The sequence below is a fragment of the Trifolium pratense genome, linkage group LG2, assembly GCF_020283565.1.
Source record: "Trifolium pratense cultivar HEN17-A07 linkage group LG2, ARS_RC_1.1, whole genome shotgun sequence".
In the NCBI taxonomy this organism is placed as follows: Eukaryota; Viridiplantae; Streptophyta; class Magnoliopsida; order Fabales; family Fabaceae; genus Trifolium; species Trifolium pratense.
The window spans coordinates 18,401,889-18,429,525 of NC_060060.1; the positions used below are offsets into that span (position 1 = coordinate 18,401,889).

Here is a 27,637-nt window from a genome sequence, read left to right on the forward strand (position 1 = left end):
TCAAAAACAAAGATGAATTTGATGTTATATACCATGATTGTGTTGAATATATAAAGACACCAACATATGTCAGTCATTTCTAGTACCACTAGTGCACGACTCATCCTACACCGCTCAAAATTAATCATCACAAATTAGATGCAATAGCAACTAAGATATTTGAAAAATGGAAAAATCAATGGACGAATCTTCACCTCATGTGCTAATCTTTCCTTGTCCAGCACAAGGCCATGTAAACTCAATGCTAAAACTAGCTGAACTTCTTGCAATTCAAAATCTCCACATAACTTTCCTCAACACACAATACATCCACAACAGACTCATTCAATTCAATGATGATATTCAAGCTCTTTTAGAATGTTATCCTAAGCTTCAATTCAAGACTATTCCTGATTTTCTTGATGAGGAGAATCATCCTGGATTTGGAGTAAAGATTGGAGATGCAATTGTGTCATTGAGTTTGTATAGTAAACCTTTTTTGAGAGAGATTATTGTTTCTGAGAAAATAAGTTGTATTGTTTTGGATGGAATTTTTGGTGACCTTGCTACTGATTTGGCTCATGAGTTTGGGATACAATTGATTCATTTTCGTACTATTAGTCCTTGTTGCTTTTGGGCTTATTTATGTGTTCCTAAGCTCTTGGAGTGTAATGAATTACCAATTAGAGGTAAATATCAGATTCCTCTCTCTAATTATTATTATTTTTTTTTTTTGCTTTCACCACTAGTTTAATGTGATTCGGGGTCAGTTCTGGCATCAAGTGGTTCCAGCCCCTCCCGATCGCAGTTGTGGGGGATCGAATCGCGGTCCTCCCTACCAAGTTTAACGACAATCACCACTAAACTAACTAACGGATCAGTGATTCCTCTCTCTAATTATGCTAATTGCTAACTTTAGAGTATGTTTGGATTAATGATATATTAAACCTATGTTTTGTATTACGGTGGATTTTTCAAAATCACAATGATATATAGTGATTTTGCAAAAGCTGCACTCTGTAATTTTGAAAAATCACGTTAGGTCATCATGATTCTGGTATATCTATCGTGATACCAAAGATATACTAAGTGGAATGGAATACGAGATAATATCTATTTATAAATTCCAACTAGAATATTCAATTCAATTCCATTTAGTAATATTCTCATGTACCATTTACCAACCTTGGTTCTGACATGAAAAAAAAAAAACAGAACATAAATTCCTTATACTTAGCTTGATATATCAGATTTTTTTTAAAAGAATTCCATAACTTTCTCTTTATTTAATTATACATATGCACTCACTCACTTACTTTTTTTTTTATGATAACTCACTCACTTACTTGATTACTGTGTTTCAAGGAAAACTACCATGAGGGAATATAGCTGTAGATTGTTATTTAATTGGCCTGTTTATTTAATGTTGAATCCACGTCCTGACTACCAAAATCGCATAATTGCGATACTTGAAAATTCAGAGATGTATTATTTCTTTTTTTGTGCAAATTAGTTATTCTTTGGACGCAATTGTAAAGATTAATTCTTTGAGTTTTGTGGAATCCAAATAGGCAGTAAGCTCTCCCTAAGAGCTATCTAGCTATTATGATAAAATCCAAAAATGTATTTAATCATATGACTTAATAGTTAATAGCTAGATAGAAAATTTTACTTTTCTTTGATTATTGAATATTGTTTCAAGAATCATCATGAGTGCAATTTTATTAAGTATATACTTGTAGGTAGACCTTTATTCTGTATTGTTTTGTATTGTACTAACACAAAATGATGATCAATTTTATTTTGTTTTTCCATAAATTGTGTACAACTTATTTTGATGCATACACATTGCTATATTCATATTGAATATGTAACACTACCTATTTAATTAATTTATAGGAGAAGAGGACATGGATCGTATCATAAGAAACATGCCCGGCATGGAAAACTTGCTTCGGTGTAGAGATCTTCCAAGTTTCTGTCGACAAAACAATGAAGATCATATCCTTTTAGACGAGGTTGTTCTTCGAACCAAACAATCACTTAATGCAAACGCGCTTATACTCAACACATTTGAGGATCTAGACTCTCCAATCCTCTCCCAAATCCGTCTTCACTTCCCTAAACTCTACACTCTTGGCCCTCTTCACCACCACCTCAATACCACCAAAAAAACATCATCAGCATCATCCTTCAAAAGCAATTTTTTCAAAGTGGATAAAGAATGCATGGCATGGCTTGATTCTCAACAGTTAAAATCAGTTATATATGTTAGCTTTGGTAGCACCACACCAATGAAGAAAGAAGAACTCATTGAAATGTGGCATGGTTTATTGAATAGTAAAAAACAATTTTTGTGGGTGATTAGGCCAAACATGGTACAAGAAAAAGGACTATTAAATGAGCTTAAGGAAGGGACAAATAAGGAAAAGGGTTTGATTGTTGAGTGGGTCTCACAAGAGGAAGTATTGTCTCATAAGGCAATTGGTGCTTTTTTGACACATAGTGGATGGAATTCTACTTTGGAAAGTGTGGTTTGTGGTGTACCTATGATTTGTTGGCCTTATTTTGCTGATCAACAAATTAATAGTAGGTTTGTGAGTGAGGTTTGGAAAATTGGGTTGGATATGAAAGATGTTTGTGATAGAAAGGTTGTGGAGAATATGGTGAATGATGTTATGGTGAATAGAAAGGAAGAGTTTTTAAGATCTGCTAAGGAAATGGCTGAGTTGGCTTGTAAGAGTGTGAGTCCGGGTGGTTCTTCCTATAATAGCTTCCATGATTTGATTCAGTTTATAAGGTCTACTAGCACTTAAAGTAAGGGCTCAACTTCTTTATATTTTTGGGTTTTGAGGTTCATTGTTTTCTTCTTACTATGAAAAACTTTTCATATTTACTTTTTAAAGGTGTGTATTTGGAGTATAGAAATTACTCATAAGCATGCATTTTCTAATGTGCAAAATTTGATTAGTTTTTCAAATGCATATTTATAAAATGATGTTGAGGGTTCATGAATGTAGCACCATAAAATAATTTGAGTATTGGTCTGTCTTTTATGTATTTTTTGGTTATACATTTGAGTCCAGTTTGCCTGTTTAGGTGAACAGTAGTGCTATATAAAGCGAAAGTGCTCATCACGAAATTCTCACGAGCGGAAATATGCACACATCGAAACTTTGCTGCTGCATTTTTTTAGGTTCTAAACCCACAATTTATGTACTATTATTTATTTAATAAAATTGATAATTATGAAAAATTTAACATTAAAATGTTTAATTTTGTAGTCTCATTTTTACCCGTGCTTGGCACGGGTTTCGGACACTAGTTATTGTAACATATAGATAATTACTTTGGGGGATGAATGGACACACAAAATAAATTGTGGGATATAACTTTCATCTATTTTACTTACATTTATTTATTTAGTGGAGCATAAGAAATGTTAAAAAAAAATTGGAGAATTGAGTTCATTTAAATGTGCCACATAGGCACAATGGAGGCTTAGGAGCAACTCAACCTTCCTTTTACTAGTAAAAGATAAAAGATTATTTATTTAGTGGAGCATAAGAAATGTTAAAAAAAAATTGGAGAATTGAGTTCATTTAAATGTGCCACATAGGCACAATGGAGGCTTAGGAGCAACTCAACCTTCCTTTTACTAGTAAAAGATAAAAGATTATTTATTTAATAAAATTCATCTATTTAATAAAAATACAATCAAAATAGAATTGAAAAAAGAGCAAACTATTGTTTGGTTCTTGAAAGTGTAACTCGAAGTCACATTTTGTCTTCTAATGTCTCTATTGTTAGTCATTTTAGTCCTCAAATTTATTTTTACATAGTCAATTTGGTGATTAATTTTTTCTTTTGAAAGACAAATATATTATATATAAATATAGAAACGAAAACGGTACAAGAGAAAGTCCAGGAAAATAAAGAGGCACCAGAAGTACACTCCACCGAAACATAACAATCTCTAATGTAAAATACGAAAACAAGGCAAATAAAATTACAAAGAAACATGGAGGCACACCACCACCAAACTAGAGTCTCTCAAAGGCACCACCACGAGAACAAGAATACCCCTCAGAAAGAGAGAGACAAGGATCAATTATAGGTAAGCCAAAGCAACATCGAAACCCAACATGACATCTCAAAAACTCTATTGGTTCCAGCATAAAGTAGGGTGGATACCCCACTCATAAAAGGAACATGGGGAGTCAGGATTTTTACCTAGAAACCACTTTCAATTTGGTCATTCAATGTGTTTTTCGTTGGTCAATTTAATCCATAAATTACTTATAAAAAAGCATTAAAAATATATTTGCAATTTTAATATATCTAAGAAAATATGTGAAAATAGTGGTTTGCAAAAAAAAAAAAAATACAATCAAAATATCTTCACATATTGCAAATGGCAAAGTATAACCAGGATGACTTCAAATTGAAAATTGAAAGAGAGGAAAAAGTTGTTGTGCCTCGGGGGCCTATGTTTTTATTTGGGGGCCTATGTTTTTTGGGGCCTATTTAATAGGGGACCATTTATGCTTGTCATATTTAGGCTCCCTTTTATATTGGGGCTGGGCCCAAATTTGTTGGGCCCCTAAATTGACACCTCTAGGTAGTAGCCGCCCAAATTAAATTTTGGCAAGAGTTCTTCTTTTCATGCCACTTAAAATTTGTCACACGTCATTTAAAATATCAAAATATTTCTCTCATTATTTTGGTAGCGAACTTAATTCACATCCTACGTAGCAAGTAACATTTTTTTTTTACTCAACTCTAATGTCTGCACCCTTCACGCCCCTCACGAATGAAAATATTATAAAAAATATTGATTCATTACTTAGAGTGCGAACTTAGTTTGCACTTTAACTAGTGAACCTTATAAAACTTTGGCCACCGTCCAAGACATATTTTGATTGGCAACTGGAGCGGCTGTGACAGTATCGACCAATCTCACACACACACCCTGTTGAATTCTATAAAATGAAACCTCTTTAATCACTCGTTTCGTACAGTATTTCGTTTAAAATATTTTCTTGAAAGGTATTTCATTCAAATTTGTTACATGGGATGTGAGGAAAGGGTGATGAGAAATTTTTATTTTATTTTTATAAGGTTCGCTACTTAAGTAGTGAACTGAGTTTGCTACTTATGTAGCAAATTGTTTTATTTTTCAGTTTGTTCTATTTTACACACTCACTATCTAACTTGTGAGAGGGTAAAATTGAAAGTTTAGGGGTTGTTGGAGAAACTCAGATGGGCCCGAAAATAAATACTCTTTCGGGAATTTGGGTACTAGTTGCTCAAATTAAATGAAAACTGCTCTTATGTCCATCTATAATACCTCTAGGCCCCTCAAACTTACGAAATTACCCCTAAGGTCATTTCGGAATGTAGATTCCAAACGCGCATAATTTTGTAACGTGGATTTCGAAATAATAGCTTTTTTTAATTTCGGAACGTAAGGTTCCAAACTGGACCGATATGTGCAAATCTGCAGTTGTTTTAATGTTAGCATTCGTATTATCAATTATAATTCACCATTTTGAAACGTAGGTTCCAAATTTAAGCGTTTTTAAAACGTAGGATCCGAATATATATACCTATTTTGAAATGTATGATCCAAAGCAAACTGAAATCAAATTCAAGAGTATTTCCATGTTTTTGGGGGGCCTAGGGCACCGTGAGGGGAATAAAGAGCAATTTTCAAGTGGAATTTTGGGCTATGTTATGGGGTTTTGAAACTCATTAGTGTCACGTTACTTTCTTCATTTTGGGCCTTCCTTATATACTTTTTTATTAGTGTTTAGAAGTTTTTTTTTTTTTTTAACGAAACAAAATTTGTTTTTGTTTGTAAAGAAGTATAAATATCTTAACCTAAGCTCAAATTATACGGATATATTCCCTTTACTTATATATCCTCACACTTATCAACCTTCATTTTTATAATCAACTAGCATCCAGACTCGTGCCATGCACGGGTAAAAATGCGTTTTTGTAGATTTAATGATTTATAAATAATTGACTTATAAATAATACATCTTAATATATTTTACTTTTAATTAAAAAATTAAAATTTTAATTGCAAATAATTAATGACAACTACATAAATATTTACAATCTTATATAATTTAATAATTTAATAATTAAAATAACACTATGTGATAAAAAAATAACTAAAAATTTATGATTGGTGTCACAGATTTTTTTAAGGAAGATTCCTATAGTTCAAATTTTTTTTTATCAAATTAAAAATGTATCATAGTTGTTGTTTCTATTATTCTCCACTAAAAAAATTATAAAGTTGATGGAAATTAATTTCTTTAAGCAGAAATACAGGTTCCCGTTGAAATTAAAAAAAACAATAGCTACCTATTAAAAAAAAAGCTTCCTATTAATAAAAAAGAAAAAAATCATCCGTATTAACACATATTAATACTATATATTTTTTTAATAATTTCTTCTTAGATATATATGTTTCCCGTATTAATATATTTTGTACTCATATATGTACTAATATGAGTATTAATATATTTTGAAAGAAGAGGAGGGATCCGTTGACTCCAGGAGTAAGTCTTCATTGACTTACTCCGCTTAATAACTCGATAGTATTAATACTATTTATATACGTATCTAAAAAATTAATAATATTAATATATTAATAATATATTAATATGTTCCCGTATCAAAAAAATATGAGTAACATTAATTTTTTATTAATTTTGTACTCATATGTTCCCGTATTTAAAAAAAACAAATCAAAAAATAGCCTCGTGTTAATTTATGAGTACAAAATATATGTACCGACAAAAATTGCAATAAATAGAAATAAGTCACGTAAATTTTTTGAAAGAATCACATACAAATTATTTTTTGGTCCAATTTTAGTACGAATTTAATGGATTCGGATCATCTCCTTCCAATGTCTCTACATATCAACCATATACACATGCTATTAGATATATTTGATGGATGATATAGAAAAGAAAATTCTAAAAAATATAAAATAACACAAAAATCTACATCAATAATTGTTTTCACAACTCCGTGACATATCTCAAAGTGTTTTTGAGATTGAAATTGCACATTTAAATCTTCTATCCGTAATTTTATTTATGATTACATACCTGAAAAATAGAAGAGAAAATAAGAATAGAATAAAGAAGAAAAAGTTTGAGAAACGTAAAGAGAAAAGAAATTGTAGAACAATCCAATTAATAGTCACAATATCTGCAAAAATAAAAAAGAGGGCACTCAATTAAAAAGAAGAGTAGATCAACTCTTATTTATAAATAAATCAGGATTTACGATACATAAAAGAATAGGAGAAATTATAATAGTATGATTTAAACACACTTTTATATGTTGCTTACCCCAAAAAAAATGCTTTTCTACGGTAGCAACATAAACTAAAAAATTAAGACGTAAATTAGGTCATGTAAAAGGTAAAATCGAAATTATAATGGCAAGAACGAAAAAATTGCAATAGCATGAATGAAAAAAAGGCAAGAAACAATCAAAAGATGAACCAAAATATCAAACGCATATATCAACAAAACGATATCAAAGAACAATAAACCCAACAATAATAAATGAATAAATAAAATATAGTCACTTGTTTAATAGACTAAGGTCAGTGACAATGTCACTTTCGGTTTACAATGGCCTGAGAGGGAGAAGATGCAAGGATGATTACTCATGACTTGCTATGCTTAATAATTTATTTGCAATAAACTGCATTTTGGCATAGCCATTTTAAAAAGAAACATGTGCTTAAATTAAGGCAAAATAGTGGGCTGGAGATCAAATTATGCGAACAAATAGAGTCCATATTCAAAGCCTGCTGCCTAATAGAGTAATTAAAAGTAATAATGTAAAATAATTAAATATGATTATAGCATTCTTTTTACGGGATGTAATTATTGCATGTTTGTGGTTTATTTTTGGCAATGAATTACGGCAAATAATAGCATACAGTATGGCTCAACATCGGTCCAATATAAACATCTTATTTTGATCGGTGAAAATAAAATTCATTTATTTGTCACGTAATGAGATAAGAATGAATAATGAGATAAGAATGAGAATGTCATATTTAATGAGATAAGATAAGAATGTCTAATTATTAGCCACTAATACAAAAAATTGCATTGATTGCATTGATAAAATATAACACTTGCTGAAAAAAAAAGGATTAATTGCATTGATAAAATATAACACTTGTTCGAAAAAAAAAAAATTAATTGCATTAATTGTCAAATTGCTGTGAGGAGAGGACATTCTATCAAAGGCTCCTAAATAATATAATAATAGATGTGAGACTTTTCTAAAATGCAATTGAAATACTACTGCATGATATCTTCATAATTTTTAATATTTGACAAACTTTCAATTGCTTTATCATATTCTCTCATTACTTATGATCACGTGGTTGCCTTGCCTAACTCATTAGATCATATAACGATGGAACAAATCCACTGCAGTTGCATAACCAACTAACCCTCATTGGTGTCATCCCCTAAAGATCTTCTATATGATTTGTGTCTATCTCGTTAAGTTGGTAGCCCCACTTTGAATTTTGATTATCAAAATATATACAAAAATAAGCATTCTATAATACAAATATTGGGGTGGATAATTGGATATATTTGTTGGTTCAGTTTGAAGTTAAACTTTTGTTTAACTCAATTATAAAATTCATGGTCCCCCCATATATCATTATGTATTTATGTTATGCTACTAATTGACTTTATACTAATACTAATTTAAATTACATCAATAGAATTTAGTTAAGCCCACTTCTCTAACCAAAGTGACATGGGTGACTTGGTGAGGTTGGTATGTATAGTGGTGGTGGGATAGAATTCATATATATTATTATTATTATTATTAAATAAAAGCACTTGTAAATTTTAAACTTAAAAAAAAATTAAAAATCAACACGAACGGGTTTGGTTCACCAAATTAATTAACGAAGGGTGATGATGCCCTTAATTTAAGCTCTTAATTTCTTGCGTGCGATGGTGACATAACATAACATATCAGCTTCATTTTTCATTTTCTCTATTGGGTCTTAACTCCTTAATTAATTTTCTAAATGCTGACTTTGATAATGAGTTTTTATTTTTCCTTTTGTTTTTTGGCGCGGAGTTTGCGGGTACACAATTCAACAAGGAGCAGGACCTTAGTTCAACAAGACAAACAAAATCCCTATAAATAAAAAGTTTAATTTGTATGCACTGTCGGTGTAAAGTTTTTTTACACACTCGCTTAATAATGTATTGTCATATCATTTAATGAATATGACATATTATCTATTTTTAAACACAATACATGATGTGTTAGTATATTACTGGACGCATGTATAAAATAATTTTACATCAATTGTGTATATAAATTAAATCCATAAATAAATATCAAATTAAATTTAAAGGTAAAAACAAACATGTCACAATACACCTTATATATACGACTACTACATCCACGATGAATTAGTTCAAATAGAAAATATTTTAACCTTTTAAATAAGTGATATGGGGTTCGATCATTGAACTTTGTATACGAAGAAAATTTAATTAAAAGTGAACTCACCCTCATTGTGTGGTAAAAACTTCTTACTTGTAATATAATAATACAAACTATAAAAAAAAAAAAAACTCAATATAGCTATGAGGAAATGGAAAAGAAAAACTTTGAAGGTGTTCTTTTAAGTTGCACTAACAGTACAGGCATGCCAATGTACGTAATATTATCCAATCTTGAATAAGAAACTCAAGTTTGTACGCTCATATAAATATAAATTAAAATTAAATATGTGTTTCGTCTCTATAAAATGAATATCTTCTAAGTTTATTTTTATATAATTATCATGCACTTATTTTTAGTTCCAATTGTTAAGTCAATATGTATATATATATATATATATATATATATATATATATATATATATATATATATATATTTTTTTTTTTTGCATTCATATTTCGAACTTTATATAAGTTGTTTCGCATAAAATAAGCTCAAAAATTACGTTACTTTAATCTTTAAATTTTGGTTTTAAAAAAATTGATATTTAATTTATCACATGTTGAAAAAATTCTAAATTTTAGTAAATGAACATTTTATAAAGTATTAAACATACATCCAAAAATTCATTCAAAAATTGAAGAGTTTAAGACTATTTCAACAATTTTTATTTTAACAGGACTAAAAATTGCATTTAGAAACTATTTTTTAGGTAAAAATACTATAAAAAGTAAGGATTTAATTGATATGCACCGACAGTGTAAAATAATTTTACACTGTCAACCAATATCAATCATGTTTTCCGCCACATCACCCCACTTTATTGACATGACATGGCAAAATGATGATTATTTATTGGACGATCGTGTAAAACTATTTTATATCAATTAAACTCAAAAATTAAACATAGAAGATCCTCATTTTGTAGGGACCTAATACATATTTAAGTCTATAAATTAAATTATATTGTTCTCGTTAGCTTAACTCAGTTGGTAGAAAAATCACATTTTATATGATGGAGTCGACTCGAACTCCAGACACTCTTATTCACTTTAAGGGTATAATTCTAACGACTAGACTACTTGATAAAAAAAATCAAATTACTTAGTTCGTCCACATGAACATAGTTTAATGTAGGGACATCGTAATATGTAAGAGTCAAGATTTAAATTAATCTTAGGAGAATGCTCTTTATAGCGAACAATTACTTCGCGAAAACATAACGAAGATGTACCATCGGCCAATTTCACCAATATTCTCCATGATTTCCATTAACTTACGAAATTGAAAATTTGATCAATCTATAAAAATGAAACACGCTTAGTTCCCGAGATTCGTGATCAAGTAGTGTCGCTATATATAGCACCTATATTTGCCCAACGGATACAATCTGCTCATGGGAAAACTTCATATGGGTTCGATGTACTTTTATTTTCAATGAATAGTCCGGCACTCAATGCGGGGCGAAACATATGGTTGCCTAGACTACCCTAAATTTTTAATTCTCCATTTATTTACTTTTAAGTAATAAAATTCTAACCACTGACTAAACTACTCGAAACATTTTTTTTACCTAGTTCAATGCATGTATGCATACATATGCTACTTAATGATTTTCACTAACTAAAGTGAAAATATCAACCACATGGAGATGGAGGCGCCTTCACCCACCAAGTTACGATGATGATACTAGTCAATGGTGAAAGCACAATGGTAAGTGGTAACAAACTTAATTTATTTTTTGTCATGTAGTTTAATGACTAAAAATTTTACCTTAAAAATGAATAAATAGAGAATCTGATATTCGAATATAACTACTTCAAAATATATGCGCTATCTCTACCGACTAAGTTAAACTTACGTAAACAATCTTATTAGTGTCCTAAACGAACTCCATGTAATAATAATAGAAATAGCATTGATGAAAGCACAATGGTAAGTGGTAGTCTCTAAAATATTGATGAAGCTTCAACGTGGATTGCACATATGATATATTATTGATAAAAATTGCTTAATTTTGCTTTTGTGAACAAAACTACCATTCTTTTTTTTAGTACTATTGTTGCATAATGTAATTGTTAGTGATGAAAATAAAATTCAAGAAGTAAAAAATGTGGTCATATTGTACTTGCTTATTTTTTTTATATTTATTTTTACCTCTGGTTCTTATGGGAAGGGGGGCCTAGTAGTTCAGAGTTTGGGGTGAATTCTGGCATCAAATAGTTCAAGTTTCTTTCCAAATGCAGTTGTGGATCGAACAATGATCCTCCCTACCCAGTTTAGCGTCGATTATCACTAAACCAACTAATTTGATGATTTGGTTATTATATGCCACGCAAGTTTCCACTTTTTGGTGCGTTTGTTACGGCAGATGTCATAAACCACACTTCATCATTTGCCATTAAGGTGCATGTCCTGTTACGTAAAAAAAGATTTTGTTTAGAAATTAATTGTCCCATAAATTAATATTATTACTAGTACAATTAATTTCAGCGCCAATTTTTCTTTTTTCATTTATGAGACAATTAAACCAAATACCTATTTTATTTTATTTTTGGTACATACCAAATACCAATTTTTCTTTTGGCTTAAATGCAGTTTTGCCCCCCCTGTTTTGATTAAATCGGAATTTTACCCCCCTGTTTTAAAACGCGGACTTTTACCCCCCTGTTTTATAATTTTTTGGATTTTGCCCCCCCTAAAATTCTGCTTTTGAGTCACAACTTTAAAGCTTCGCACACAACTCAATTTTGATCAATAATTTACCAAAAGGATACCGAAATGACCGTAATCGAGTTATCTTTCCACATAATCAAACCCCACTGAATTTGGAGTTACAAAGAGAGATTAATTACCGTTTTAGTGAAGGTATGTCCCCCAAAATTCTGCAAAAAATCTGCTTTCGAGTCACAACTTCAAAGCTTCGCATACAACTCAATTTGGATCCATAATTCACCAAATGGCTACCGAAATGACCGTAATCGAGTTAGCTTTCCACAGAATCAAACCCCACTAAATTTGGAGTTACAGAGAGAGATTAATTATCGTTTTAGTGAAGGTCTGTCCAATTACTAATTCTGCAGAAATCTACTTGTGATCTTCAAATTCAACATCGTCTACCGAACACATCGTAACTCCAAATTCGAAGAAATTGAAATGCCAACAAGGGTAATTTCGTTAGATTTCCATACATGTAAATAGTATTAAAAAATGAGCTACAGGGTGAGAGGAATGACGAGAATACCAGTAGTAGTTTCATACGATAATTAATTTGAACAGACCTTCACTAAAACAGTAATTAATCTCTCTCTGTAACTCCAAATTTAGTGGAGTTTGATTCTGTGGAAAACTAACTCGATTGCGGTCGTTTCGGTACCAGTTTGGTAAATTATTGATCCAAATTGAGTTCTGTGCGTAGCTTTGAACTTGAGGCTCAGAAGCAGATTTTGTGCAAAATTTTGGTGGGGGGGCAAAATCCAACAAATTATAAAATAGGGGGGGTAAAATTCCGCATTTTAAAATAGGGGGGGTAAAATTCCGCATTTTTCAAAATAGGGGGGGTAAAACTGTATTTAAGCCTTTTCTTTTAGATTTTAAAATCAAATACAGTACAAATCTAAAATGTCCATGACAAACCAAATAAAAAAATAACTATAGAATGAAAAGTAGCAAATTAGAAACACACTTTGGTGGCCATTAAAAAAAAAAAAAAAACTTTGATGGTGTATAAATATAGCAAAATCTCCAACACTCCCTCCAAAGCAAGAATTTACACGCCCAAATAAGCACCGCTCATAATCCGCTTATAATTAGAATCATAGAAAATCCTTCTTCTTTATCATTCCTTCTCTTTTCATTCTCCATCTTCTCTCTTTCTCTTTCTCATTCTTTCTGTCTTTTCTTCCTTATTCCTCCTCTGTTTTTCTCGTTCCCTACGCCTAATGTAAAGAAGGCTTTTTTGTTACACAAAAGATCCTTCTAACATTTTTCAGGTGCGGGAACGAGATATCTCTTGTTGAAATCTATGGGAAAGTAAACACAACATAACAAAAATCATCTATCTCTGTTTAAGGTATGATTTTATTATCATATTCAATATTTTCCTCTGTTTTTGTTACACAATTCTTTAAAAACAGAACATTCAATATAGAAAATATGTATTAAATCAAGAAAATCACATTGATTTGTATATCTTATTGTTGAAATTTATTTTATTTATTATGTGCATATGGTTTTAATTTTAACATAAATACATAATTATATAAGGTAATTCCTTCATCCGATTTTAAATGCCCTGGTTTTGATCAGATATACTATTTTCTTTGGAAAATATTAATAGTGCATCAAATACACATGTTAAGGAAGTAAAAGTAGAAATAATATATTGAAATTTGTGCATTTAACATTTCAATGAATTTAAAATATTAACCCTTTCTTATAGAAAGGACCGGAAGTAGTACTTACATATATGATATTATATTTATTCCGATAAGAATTTTCAAAATATCAAATTTTTAAAATATTTACTAATACATAATTAAATATGAATTTAATTTATATGCACCGTCAGTTTAAAGTTATTTTGCACATGCGTCCAATAATATACTGACACATCATGTATGGTAATTAAAAACACATGATGTGTCACATTCATTAAATGATGTGGCAACACGTCATTGGATGTATATGTAAAAAAAATTACACCGACGGTGCACAACAATTAAACTCATTAAATATATTAATGATCAAACGTGAAGTGGTGAACCATATCATTTATTTTGGAAGATTTCTTTCTCCATCCACGTGTTTCTTTTTTACACCTCATTTTTCCATTTTTGTCCTTGAATAATTATTTCAGAACACGTTTTTTGAAACACGTTCCAGAGTTTTTATACAAGGACAAAAATGAAAAAACTGGATAGAAAAGGAACACCGGATGGAAGAGAAAAATTCTTTATCTTGGGACGTAGAGTATTTATTAGTATTTTCCATTCCTTTGTTTTGCTCTGTTTTCCCCGGTTAACTCTGTAAAATGTGGCGTTGTTTAGTGATTGTTTCAGATTTTGAAAAGAGAGGGAAAAAGGAAGAGAAGAAAACCACAAAAATGGAATCCAAATTTGATAACAAAAAAGATTTTTCAAGCGACGATGAATTATCACCAAGAACAATACTAGCATCCCTTGTTTCTGAAACAGAGTCAGACAACAGTGGAAGTAGCAGTTTCATTTCTGACTCCTCATCAGGAAACTCACCCCCGCCGGAGCTTGTGGCGGCGGTAGTAAAATCAGGTGGAAAAGATAATCAGATGCAACAGCAATTGAAATCAATGATGGGTGTTTTCAAATTCAAAGGAGTGAAAAAATTAACAGCAATTCCAATTCTTGTTGCTGCTAGCCATGAACTTACTAAGACAGCAGGATTGACTAAGAAATTGGCTCGAATTCGAAGTGCTGAAGAATGTATTGATATTGGTTCTATTCCTACCAAACCTTCATGGAGGAATTTTGATTATGCAGAACTTGCTGCTGCTACAAATGATTTCAATCCTGGTATTAACTACTACTCTTTACCTTCTCTCTGTTTTTTAATCAATTTAGGATTTTTATTGAATTGATTTATATGAGTATATATATTACCATAGATAATTTGTTACTATTTGAAGAATTTATGGAATCATGTTTTGTCACAAAACTTTTTTTGTGCTTATTTTCATAAATTATCCAAAAGCTCTTTAAAACAGGTTATGAAAAACAACTTATATCCAAATAATTTGATCTTATTTCGTTTAGAGCCTCGTTAACTATGTCATTGCCTCAAACGTAAAGATTAAATATATAAATTATTAACTAAGATATCGAGCTCAGGCAGTTAATGAGTTTTTTTTAAGATGGATTGTTCGGAAAAATCCGAATTCAATTCTTAATAGAAACAATTTTTAGCCAAATTTTAATTACCTCGCAGCCGAACTTATTGGTCCCACTCATAGTCCATTAGTGGGCAGGGTGGTCAACTTAGAGGCGCCCACCTCCTCTTCAGACGTGTTTTCGACAACCTGGGATTACCGGAACCCATACATGTAAGTTTTAGTAAAATGGAGTAGTATATAATGTAGTATTATAATTTAGTGGGTTGTGACGATGACTCGGTGGTCAACTTGGGAGTTGGTTTTAGCGGCAAATATATTTGTTGTGTTGGGAAAAAAATGATAGAGATAGAGACAGAGAGTAGTAGAACAAGCAGACGACCTTTTTGACCAAAACATAATAGGGCTTCTCTATGTCCACAGATAAGGACATGTAACTTATTTGGACCCCACAGCCCCCTTCTTTATCGGCGGTATCTGCACCTGCCTCATGGTGGTAGCTACACTCTCAAACCATCAAACAAATAAATAACATTAGTTTTTCAATATTTTTTTATAAATTAATAAGATTAGTTTGTTTGTATGTACTATGTAGAGAGTACATAATTTTATAGTTCAACATAATAATCTAGTAGTATATAAGATTAGAAAAACAATAATAATGACAAAAAAACAAAGTTTAGGGGAGTTTTGTAAAATAAAAAAATGCACAAGCGTGGTGTTTGCTAATGCTTTTGGTTTGTCTACTAAACATAACAACGACATTGAAAGATGTCCCACATTGGCCTTTATGAGGTTTGGGTAGTGTGTTCATTAAAAAGAGGCACATCGAGTAAATTAAGGACATGGTCCTATCAATGTGCCAAGCAAACCTTATCTCAATGTTTTGTATTAATGAAATCAAAGCACTAGTACTGTCTACTATGATTTTGTTGAAGTTCTGTAGTGTAATTTTTGTTGAACCATTGACGTAGAGTTTTATTGAATTGAATCAATACATTAGACTAAAAAAAACTACTTCAGTTATTTTTTACACCGCACTTTCAACCTCATGGTATCGCCCGACTGACACGGTGACCATATCCCTGTGCCACTTTGACAAAATTGGTTCACCAAAATTTGATTTATGTGGCTCAATTTGGATCATATACATCAAATTTTATGAACCAATTTTCTCTTATTATAAGTTGGACCACATGTATTAAGTTTTGTTGATTCAAAAGTTTATTAAATGGTGTGAAAAATGGTTGGTATGAGTCATTGGTTTCAATCACTGTTGTGTCTGTACACACCACTGTTGAATTATTTGGCTAGTACCTATTGTAATCAAGATACATTATGATGGTGTATGTTTGTTTCCATTATGGGGGCAGATTCATTTAGCCGAGTAAGATTTGGCCCGCCATGTTCTAAACATAAGCACTTGCGAGACTGATTGGAAGAGTTTATGAAAACATCTTATCACACAATCATAAGTTATTTTCAGCTTAAGCATATAGCTTATATACAAATAGTTTGACTTTATTTTATCTTTTGTTTTAGAAATAATTTATAAAATACATTTATGCAATAAGCGCGATTAGTTAAAGTGTTTATCCGAACAAGGTTGGACCAATTGATGTAAACAAAACAATTCACTTTTAGTCTTTATGTGTTTGAATTTAGATCCATCATCAATAACAGTTGGTCAAAAACTTAACATTTCATTTGTTTTAATCTTTTGATATTTTTGCTACATAGATAATTTGGTTGGAAAAGGTGGTCATGCTGAAGTATACAAAGGAAAGTTATCAAATGGTCAAGTTGTAGCAGTCAAGAGACTAATGAATGACGACAAAGAGTTTGCCGATAGAGCTGGCGATTTCTTGACAGAGCTAGGAATCATTGCACACATAAACCATCCAAACGCTACACGTCTTGTTGGATTCGGTATCGATAAAGGGCTCTTCTTCGTCCTACAATTAGCTCAACACGGAAGCCTTTCTTCTTTGCTATTCGGTGCGCAGCGCTGCTTCTGTCACTTATTTCATTGTTTTCTAGCACCTTTTATTCTATTTTGCTTTCTATTGCTGACACAATTTTGTTCAACATGTCAGGTTCTGAATGCTTAGAGTGGAAGATAAGGTACAAGGTAGCTATTGAAGTAGCAGAAGGATTGCATTATCTTCATGAAGATTGCCCGAGACGAATCATTCATAGGGACATCAAAGCCTCAAACATATTACTCAATGAGAATTATGAAGCTGAGGTACTATTGGTAGCACTTTAGGTTTTTTTTTGTTTTTGAAATGATAAATGTTAGTTATTATCTGTATTCATAGTACCTTACTATAATGTACATTTCTAATTTACTTGTGCAACAAATTTCAGATATCAGATTTCGGACTCGCAAAATGGCTTCCAAATAATTGGGCACAGCATGTTGTTTTCCCTATAGAAGGCACATTTGGGTTAGTATAAGCTTTCCAGTCCATGATAACGTCTGAAAACAGCTTAAAGCTTGAATAAAATAGCTTATAAATAAGCATTTCTTTGATAAGTGTTTATGTTATAAGTACTTAATTAAATTGTTTATCCAGATAGGGTGTTTATCTATTTTCTAAAACATTGAATGCATCATTGTTTGGCTGCAGGTATTTGGCTCCAGAGTACTTTATGCATGGTATTGTGGATGAAAAGACTGACATATTCGCGTTCGGCGTTTTGCTACTTGAACTCATAACCGGTCGCCGTGCAGTTGATTCAGATAGTAGACAAAGCATTGTCATTTGGGTAAGTTTTCATAACCTTATATATATCTCATGGAATATCCAAAGTCAATTTATCATCTAGGTGAATGTAATAGGCTTCTATGAGAACACTGATCAATGATGTTTAGATTTGTGGTATAAGGTGGAGTGAACTACTGATCGATCTAGTCGAATCCAAACATACTTTAGATGTTGATATTATAGGTTGCAATGTTCTGCTTAAGTTTATATACTATTTAAGTTAATTTGAGTGTGACAAGATATGAACATGATCTACTATTTTCAGGCCAAGCCACTTCTTGACTCAAACAATGTCAAAGAGCTAGTAGATCCAAGATTACAAGGGAAATATGATCCTATTGAAATGAAACGTGCCATGGAGATAGCTTCCTTGTGCGTCCACCATTCATCTTCCAAGAGGCCATTCATGAAACAAGTAAGAAAATAATAAGCATCCTTTTCTACAAAGCACAAACACAAACACTTAACACGATACTGACATGTAGACACTGATAATATAATTAATAGTTGAAGAAAACATAAGTGATTGAATGTAATCACACGTGTCTGTGTCTGGAACTAACAGGTTGTACAACTACTAAAGGGCGAGGAAGCAACTATAGATTCCAAGCGAATTTCAGCTACCTCAAAATCACATATGTTAGAGGCTTGTGACCTAGAAGATTACACTTGTTCTAACTACTTGAAGGACCTCAACCGCCATAGGGAACTACTCATGGAGTAAATCTCTATTAGTCCTATGTGTTGTGTACTGCATTTTAAGATATCTTGTTCCTCCTCCCTTTGTATATGTGTTGTGAAGGCTATGGAATGAGTGTTGTAGCGGTTTATGTGTGGCTGAATCTGAAGTCACAGGCTTGTGTTTTTGTTCAAGCTTAGTAGGCTTGTAAATTAGCATGAACCTGTAGGGAAAACATCAACAATGTTATGTAGAAATGATGCTAGCAGAGTGTTTTTTTACTTCTTTTTGACTCTGCATTGCCATTGTTTCCATCCCAACATCCCAACTTAATCAGTCTTAATCAATTGCATGCATCTTGTTTCCATTGCTTTAGTGATTATAAATTATGGTATTGTTGTATGGGACAACTTTGGTCAATGAAGTTACTATTTTTGTTTTCTTTATTTGGTTGTTACTTTTCACTTTTGTTTCCCCACTTAGAAATCTCCCATGGCTTTTGACTTTTTGGAATTACTTGAAAATACATTTATAGACTGAGTTGGTGGACATTTTCTAAACTTTGGATCTAAGTGAAACTAGACATAGATTTTTAAGGATGTTTTCATAGTTGATGGAAATTAGTAATTGACAAAGTTGGTGTGCATTTTATACATTATCCAACTTTATAGAGTTAGAATGCATAAAAGCAATCATACCGTATACATTTCCTATGAAGTTCCATCTAAAAAAAGCACGTAACATCACCGTGCAACTCACGGTATCCGGTATGATCATGGCAAACACATTATTAATTGCTTCTATTGACATGGTTCAAACGGCAATAAGACTTCAGTACGTTGTTATCCGTTGTCGTGGGATTAATGTCCAACATTTTACCAAGATAGGACTCAGCTTTGCATGACTTTGGATACTACAAACAAGGTCTCAATAATGATAGTGTAAGTATACTAATTTGCGGCAACGTTACCTTTCGCCATGTCATTTATAAGTTGTATGGACTTTTTTTGGGACCAAACTGATTAACGGAGATGTATTTAAGAGACCTATTCAGACATTTTTTTTCTTTAAGGGACCAATCTGAAATCAAAAATGTCTTTAAGAGACCATTTTACTAATTAAGCCTTTAAAAATCATGTTTCATTCAGCGTCTATAAAATAAAAGAGGAATAGCTTTTCTAAACAAGCGAGAGACAAAAAAAAAAACTAATTGGATTTTTATAATATAATAGGAGCTTACACAATTTTATGCAATTAACTAGATTTACTCCTCTAGTCCTTATATTACAATAAAATGTTTGCTTTTTAGGTTCATTTAATGATTTAATGATTTATGTATGTGGCCTATAATATAAGCTATATACATTAATAATTCAATGACCCTTAAAAACATTTTTTTTCTTATAATAAAAATTAGAGGGTGAAATAAGTTATTTCCTAAAATGAAGAATTAATATTAATATGGGTTAAAATTTACAACCATTTCCAAAAAATCATATTTAATACTTTAAAGAAATGAGAGAGATATAAAGTCTTTACAATATATATATTGATGACGATATTGTGTATAGTTGTTGGTGCTCTTTATGATCGAAATTCATGACTTCGTTCATATTTATTTCATGAAAATGTGAGAAAACTAATTATGTGCAATTTATCTAAAATTCAAAATTTAATTTAATTTTAAAATATAACAACTCTACAGAGCTGGACCTCCAAATATTTGGGGCCTCAATTTTTTAAATTTTTTTCCTTAGGAGGTGCTAATATTAAGTCATCATAGCTTAAGTGGGGTGTAAGCAGCAAGTTGGCAATCTTACTTTCACTAGTCCACCCAAGTAGATGATGTTTGCTACTTACATCCCCTAGGCTACGCTTAAGGAAGAATACACGTCCCCCCCCCCCCCCCCCCCCCCCCCCCAGTCCCCCCAGACTAGAAGGTTGAGTTTTTTTTGTCTCCGTGTCAGTTTCTCACGCGTCATACGGGTTTTAGAAGGAAAAAAAAGAACCCTAACATGAAAATTTAAGATTTTAAACACCAACTACTTAAGTAGCGGAGGTTAAAAAAAACACCCTCCTAACATGAAATTTTCAAATTTTAGGCTACGCTTAAGGAAGAATACACGTCCCCCCCTCCCCCCCCCCCCCCCCCCCCCCAAGTCCCCCAGACCAGAAGGTTGAGTTTTTTTTGTCTCTGTGTCAGTTTCTCACGCGTCAAACGGGTTTTAGAAGGAAAAAAAACACCAGCGGAGGTTAAAAAAAACACCCTCCTAACATGAAATTTTCAAATTTTAAACGTCAGCTACTTAAGTAGTGGATAGAATCCGATCTATCCGTTACTTAAATAGTGGGCACAATTTGATAATTTTATAGGAAGCGCGAGAAAATGAATAAGGTGAGAAAAAAAAATTCTCAAGAAGGTTTACCTGTGCTAGGTGGTGTACTACTTGAAAGTTTGAATAGTATATGTTTTTAAATTCAAATTTAACCTTGGATGAATGAATAATCAATACAATATTTTTAGACAGGGTTATGTATCGTGTGCATAATCTAATCTAATGGCTTTGCTCTAAGTAGAAGCAACTCTTAATTAGATCAAGTGCAAGTAGCAAAACAAGAATTAGATGACTTATTATAGTAGTCCAATATTTATTGAAGTATATAACCAAATCTTTTGCAAAAACTAACCTGGCATTATTTTTTAAAGAAGCAAGAGACAATTTTTTTAGAGAACCAAGAGACTGTTTACTCCATGTTTGATGGAAATCATAAGATACACAACCAATAGAAACAAAAGTTGTGTATTTGTTGGTACAATAAATAACTAACTTATTGGACACTTAAGCATTTTCTTTGAAGTGTTGAACAAAGAACCTTGCAACACAATTTCATTGACATTTCCCTCAAGGCATTTTTTTTTATTGAACTGACTTTTGAAGTATTATTTTCAGAAAAATCAAATTTGATGCCTCAGTCTTTTATTAGAAAATCATTATTATGTTATTGTAGAGAAAATAATTTTTTTTGTAAAAACCATTAAAAAAATACTAAACATGTATCCAATAATATTAATAATCATTCAACAATTGTAAGATAAGATGAGAAAATTTTATAGTGAATCAAATAATCTACCATCATCACACTAATACTGCAAATTAAGAGAAGCATTTAGGAATAATTCTTGAGCAAAACTATAATATGCACCACTAAAAATAATCCTCATTTTCTGAGCAATTAACTAGTTACATAATCCAGCATACCACTGTAACTAAGATTAGCATACTCAAAAAAACCACATATAATTCTTTCTTAGTACCTAAATGTTAATCATATAGAGGAGTTCATAAAAGAGAATCGGCTGAAACTGCGCCAGAGACCGATAATAATTAACTTAAGCCTTTTGATTAGTTAGGAAAGCAAGAGAATAGCAAAAGATAAAACTAATTGATAACACTAATTATAGTCAATAAGACTGATTAGGCCATAAATAGAACTCAGCTGCTGATGTTGGTGGCATGGCATTGAGTCCACCATTTGTTGCATTGGTGGAATTCACAACAGATTCTGCAGCGCCATCATTGGATTCAGAATTGAAATGTTGGAAGAGGGTGTGATGATAATAAGCCGAAGGATTCGAATCATAGGGGACCATTCCATAAGGGACTGTACTCAGTGCAGCTGGCAGCTGATGCGGAATGGTTGAGAAATTAATGTTGCTGCTTTTGTTGCTATTGATCATGCATGCTGCATACTGTTCCGCGTTGTTCTGCTGCTGAATATTGCTGGTTACAGAAGCTTTCTGTTCAGACCCAAGTGATCGCTTCACGCGCTTCGCTGTACTACCAACCGGAAGAGAACTCTGCATTATGGCATCCACATCATATCTGTTCATCTCAAAGTTTGTGACTGCATTTGCACCTCGGAATTTTATTGCTGCAATGTCGTACGCCTCTGCCGCTTCCTCTTCAGTTGCTGTTAACATGTTTAATGAACAGATTAGTATTTCAATAAAGGACAAACTGGACTTTTTTTCAAGTTAAGCCTACAATCAACAGATGTTATTTAAAAAGGCGTGCGTGCTCAAATTAAACGATCGCTATGCGCAAAACTCGATCATAAACAAATAATATAATAGACAATTCAATCATGTGTAATAAGTTAAAATATTTACCAAATGTTCCCAAGTACAGGTCTTTGTTTCCGGCAACACGGCCAATTCTCGCTTGCCACCTACCCTGTTGGTGATGCCTGCAGAAACCCAAGAAGTGTTAACAAAAAACATTGTAATACAATTAAAACACTTCAACATGTTATATCAATTAAAATTCCTAACCTTGTAACACCCCTGTAGATTGAAGCTCCTCTTGAAAAGCCACTACTCTTCCTGCAAGAAGAGAAAATCCAATTTTTAGTAGTTGTTTATGTGTTACCATTTTAATCTCAATTTCATTAATAAGGCCAAATCGGACAAACCTCCGCAGTGACGCAATAAATTCTTGCTTAGTTACTTCTTTCATTTCTTCCAATTCCTTTACATAACTGGAAACCTAAGATATATGACAATAACAAAATAAGATTAGCCATGAAAGGTGCAATACAACATACGGTGCAACTATGCGGTGCAGCTGGCTATACACCTTTAGATCAAGAGAGAGAAAATTGTATCTCTTAATCTAACAGTATACAATTAGCTGCACAGTAAAAGTAAACTATAAAAGATTTTCAAGTCCTCTTTTTAAGATACCAAATTCACTTTGGCACCATAGCCTAAAATCTTTTGTGTACCATGTAAAGCATATTTCTTTCACACCAACCAAATTCTTTTAAACAAACAATTATATATGTACATGCTCGCGCATACTAAAAATTTGAATATAAGTCAATTCTATATATAGTGCACAATTGAGATAACTCTTACATCATAAACAAATTAAATAAAATATGATGTGACTTATTAATTCAACGGTGAAATAGACACATATGCAAGACCATTTTATTTGTGCATGTTAGACAAAGTAATATGAATTAAAAATGATTTTATTCAATGTACATTGGAAATTAAACAAAGTGACTCTTACAGGGAAGTTGGTAGTAGCAGTGGGTCCCCAATACTTTAGGGCAGCCAAATCATAGGATCTTGCGGCCTTTTCCTCCTTGTCATATCCACCTACAAACCAAGACAATATACAATGTTACAAAACAATTTCTGTAAAACAATATAACAATGAATAAATTATAAGATTATGATAGCTTAAGCATTATTATTAAAAAAAAAAAAGAATTAAATAAAAACACTGCTTACCCAAATAGACTGTAGAGGAGTCAAAAAGAGATCAATGACAGGCAACAATGCACCAAGTAACGTTCCATGCAAAGGAAAAGCCAACAAAATCAAATAACAAGTTATGGAATATAGTCAAATTTATCTGCCAAAAATTACTTTATAATCTAAAAATGTAAAATGACCAAAATAAAAGTAAGATTGCCAATCACATAGTGCATGCGTATTATAACTTTTTTTTCTTTAATTTTCCCTCTCTCACCCTTTATAGCTGCTACGTAGGATAGAAAACTACTGTACATTGGATGAGAATCATGAACTCTATCTATCAACCTAATTCCCTTTTTTCTACGAGGACTCATCAAATTTTACTTTGCACTAAAAAGTTCAAACTATGAACAACTTAAATTCAACATTAAAAGCAAGAACGGACTCCTGAACCAGTCTTAGACAGTTCAGTGGACCAGATACTGTGGTTAAAAAAATACTAATGTCGATAGTCAAAAAGGTTCTGACCCCCGATCCAGATTAAACAGTTCAGTAGGTTGAATACTGATGGTGAAAAAAAAATACTAAGATGGATTATTAGTACATAGTAAAAAAAACATTTGAAACAAGAAATTGTCACTTTCTCATTGGATAAATTATAAACATTGAGAAAACTTTATTTCTGGTTTTATTTTGACACATCAAACAAACATAATACATATGTTGATGTCATTCGTATCTATCTGCAAAATGAGATCTAATTACAAGTCCCGTGAGTTTGTTCTGAGTGAGGCAATGTGACAAAACCTTTCATCCAACAGTGAACGCTTCACTACCTCATAAGTGTAAGTAAAAAAGTACAAATTTCAATAGTGATGTGTGATAGGTGATGTGGTCAAACGCAGCTTTTTCTCTGCTCATTCAAAGCAAAAAAGCAAAAGATAAAAAATAAAATAAATTATAAAATAAAACTTTTAATTTCATCACAAATTTATGATCACTGTGCTAGTATTGAGTGTTATATTATGAGTACGGAATTAAGCACTTGGGAAAAGAAGAAGAACAGAGAAATTTCAGATTATTCAGATTTTGAGAGACTAGTCCCTTCTCAACTATCTGGACAGACAAGAAAACAAAGGCACAAAATGGCGGCACATTTTATCAAATCAAATGAAATTGAAAGAAAATTTTCAGAACAACAGTGTAACAAAGTACCACATGAAAAAGCATATACTAGCATATCATATCATCATATATAATATTAAAAATCATATGATAAAGTAATATAATATACCATAATATGCACCATACCATCAAATCAATCACAGTACTAATAAGTAACCCAGGTGTCCTACTACTCTAAACCATTAATGCACCTTCAATGCATGCAAGACACTTTTCACTCTTCCCAGAAACAAACACTATTTAATTAATTTATTTCTCTTTTTAATGGTACTACTATTTTTAATTTGTCACAAAAATATGCAGAGAGAGAAAATAACCTTGACGCCCTTTCCTAGCTTGACCCTCCCTTCTACAGCTGTTATCCCAAAGATGCGCTTCATATCTTCCAGTCCATCTATGCCTGCAAAATCACCCAATTTTTTTTTATAAATAGACAAAAAAAATTAATATAAAAATACAATAATAATCTAAGATGAAAATGAAATATCACTGAGAAAAGATGCCAAATCAAATCTATGAACTTGACTTCATTCACACACCATAGTCAATAAATAAATAAAATCTAACTAAAATCACTATCACAATATTTCCATGATTGACAACAAGTAAATCAATAGCTATACACCTACTTACCTTTTTTCTCAAAGTACCAAATAGTGAAAAAACTGAAAACAACAAAAGATCCTTTGGATTCAAAAACAAGATTTCTTTCTTCTTCTTTTTTATTTTTTATTTTTCATTTCATACACATAACATATAAATAAAAAACAATTAAAAATAATAAAAAAATTTGATTTATTATACCTAGTAACACCACGGTAAATTGAAGTTCGCTGACCAAAAGTATCAGCGATTTTCTTGGAGCTATCAGAATCAGCAACCACAATAGCATTATCCTCGGAGCTCCGAGCAACGGCGAGAGACAAAGCACCGTTAACCGCCGTAACAGCCGCAGCTGAGTAAGCAAACTCATTCCCAGACTCAACACAATGAGTTCCAAACTCATTTCCACATGCAGCTTGTGATGATTTTCCAATAGAACCAGAATCATCAACTTCAGAACCACCACCAGAGTTGTTTGAAAAAGCTTGAAAACCAGTAACAACAAGATCCTGATGATTCTGTTGCTGATGCTGGTGGTGGTCCCCACCGAAGTAATGGTGGTGATCATACATGTTTGTTAAAGAAGAATCATCTTGCGTCTCTGCTTGACTGTCACCGAGAAAATCATTCAGCTTAGGTGACGGCGCGTGGTTAACAACGCTCTGTGATTGCGTTGTTGAATCCATAAACCAAATCGGTTGTTCCAGCGCTTGTGCAGTTGCCACTACTTCAGTACTCTTTCCCCAACCTGTAAATTTAAATAAGTCAAAACGAGTTTACACGATTTAAACTAAACTAAAATGAGTGAAATGAAATTCACTCGTGGACGATGCGGTTATTTTAACGGATGATAAACGGTGTTAATTAAGTAAGTACAACTAACTAACTAACTTACCAGTGTGAAACATGTTGTCAAGGAAATAGTGATGATGATTTTGATGAGAGGTGTTGTTGTTAGTAACGGATGAAGCGACGTCGTATGAATCAAGATGAGACATTTCCATTGGTGAGAGTGAAAATGATAACCAGTTATGATTAATACTAGAGTTGCTAGTAGTGCTTGCACGAGCCATTGTGTTTGGTTGATGAAATATATAGATGAAAATATTTTGAGATTAATTAATACTTAGCAACGTTTATGAACGGATACAACGTTTTTTACACCATCATCTTAACAAAAAAACAAAAAGAGTTGAAAAATTATACACACCCTTATGGCGTTATTATACTACTCACTACTACAACTTTTTGACTGCAGTGTAGTGTAGTTGAGTTAATGTTTGCTTTTTAATTAATGGGAGAGAAAAATGAAGTGATGAAGAATGTGAAGATGAAAATGAAAATGCATGCAAGTGAGGATAGGATAGGATAGGATAGGAACGAAGAAGAAGGGTTTGTTTGTTTGTTTGCTTGTTTGAGAGAGAAAAGAGAGATATAATTAGAACAGCAAGAGTTTCAGCGTAAAAGCAGAGAGTTTGATTCGAGTTATAGGGAGTGGAAGCTAGAAAGCCAAGAAAATAAAATAATATTATTATTATTGGATTAAAAATTTAAAATATTTAAAAAATGTTAATGCCATTAAAAAATGAAGAGAAGTGACTTTTGGCTCTGTGGGGAAGAAAAATGGTCTGAAACACGGTTGCGAAAGATCCGGGGTAGAGGAAAATTGAAGGATTTGTTTGATAGGGTACTTAGTTTAGGAGATTGTTCATTCTTGACTAAAATGCCCTTCTATTTTTACTTTACTTTTTTAATTA

General features: G+C 31.9%; 3 protein-coding genes across 3 annotated transcripts; 2 read left to right on the forward strand and 1 right to left on the reverse strand.

Moving 5' to 3' along the window:
• Nucleotides 1-3,116, forward strand: LOC123903793 (7-deoxyloganetic acid glucosyltransferase-like). The gene is made up of 2 exons (XM_045953411.1): nucleotides 1-668; nucleotides 1,879-3,116. Exons 1-2 carry the CDS (start codon nucleotides 167-169, stop codon nucleotides 2,793-2,795), a joined length of 1,419 nt encoding a protein of 472 aa, XP_045809367.1. The 5' UTR covers nucleotides 1-166; the 3' UTR covers nucleotides 2,796-3,116.
• A 10,151-nt stretch (nucleotides 3,117-13,267) lies between these two features.
• Nucleotides 13,268-19,269, forward strand: LOC123903795 (receptor-like cytosolic serine/threonine-protein kinase RBK1). Its single transcript, XM_045953412.1, has 8 exons — nucleotides 13,268-13,582; nucleotides 14,559-15,059; nucleotides 17,114-17,371; nucleotides 17,470-17,621; nucleotides 17,744-17,823; nucleotides 18,007-18,145; nucleotides 18,410-18,559; nucleotides 18,710-19,269. Exons 2-8 carry the CDS (start codon nucleotides 14,615-14,617, stop codon nucleotides 18,866-18,868), a joined length of 1,383 nt encoding a protein of 460 aa, XP_045809368.1. The 5' UTR covers nucleotides 13,268-13,582; nucleotides 14,559-14,614; the 3' UTR covers nucleotides 18,869-19,269.
• A 2,753-nt stretch (nucleotides 19,270-22,022) lies between these two features.
• Nucleotides 22,023-27,331, reverse strand: LOC123903796 (AP2-like ethylene-responsive transcription factor AIL7). Its single transcript, XM_045953413.1, has 9 exons — nucleotides 26,776-27,331; nucleotides 26,082-26,628; nucleotides 25,595-25,677; nucleotides 24,126-24,134; nucleotides 23,902-23,990; nucleotides 23,297-23,370; nucleotides 23,157-23,207; nucleotides 22,995-23,071; nucleotides 22,023-22,795 (listed from the first exon to the last, which is right to left on the reverse strand). The coding sequence occupies exons 1-9, from the start codon at nucleotides 26,951-26,953 to the stop codon at nucleotides 22,287-22,289; spliced, it is 1,617 nt and encodes a 538-aa protein (XP_045809369.1). The 5' UTR covers nucleotides 26,954-27,331; the 3' UTR covers nucleotides 22,023-22,286.
• Between the last annotated feature and the right edge of the window lie 306 nt (nucleotides 27,332-27,637).

Excerpts from the sequence above, each read along its gene's own strand:
- LOC123903793 (XM_045953411.1), top strand. The coding sequence starts at position 167 with ATGGAAAAATCAATGGACGAATCTTCACCTCATGTGCTAATCTTTCCT. Across the intron at positions 669-1,878 it reads TAATGAATTACCAATTAGAG|GAGAAGAGGACATGGATCGT; the intron begins GTAAATATCAGA and ends ATTAATTTATAG.
- LOC123903795 (XM_045953412.1), top strand. The coding sequence starts at position 14,615 with ATGGAATCCAAATTTGATAACAAAAAAGATTTTTCAAGCGACGATGAA. Across the intron at positions 15,060-17,113 it reads TACAAATGATTTCAATCCTG|ATAATTTGGTTGGAAAAGGT; the intron begins GTATTAACTACT and ends TTTGCTACATAG. Across the intron at positions 18,146-18,409 it reads GACAAAGCATTGTCATTTGG|GCCAAGCCACTTCTTGACTC; the intron begins GTAAGTTTTCAT and ends TACTATTTTCAG.
- LOC123903796 (XM_045953413.1), bottom strand. The coding sequence starts at position 26,953 with ATGGCTCGTGCAAGCACTACTAGCAACTCTAGTATTAATCATAACTGG. Across the intron at positions 25,678-26,081 it reads ATTTACCGTGGTGTTACTAG|GCATAGATGGACTGGAAGAT; the intron begins GTATAATAAATC and ends GTGATTTTGCAG. Across the intron at positions 22,796-22,994 it reads CCTGTACTTGGGAACATTTG|CAACTGAAGAGGAAGCGGCA; the intron begins GTAAATATTTTA and ends ACATGTTAACAG.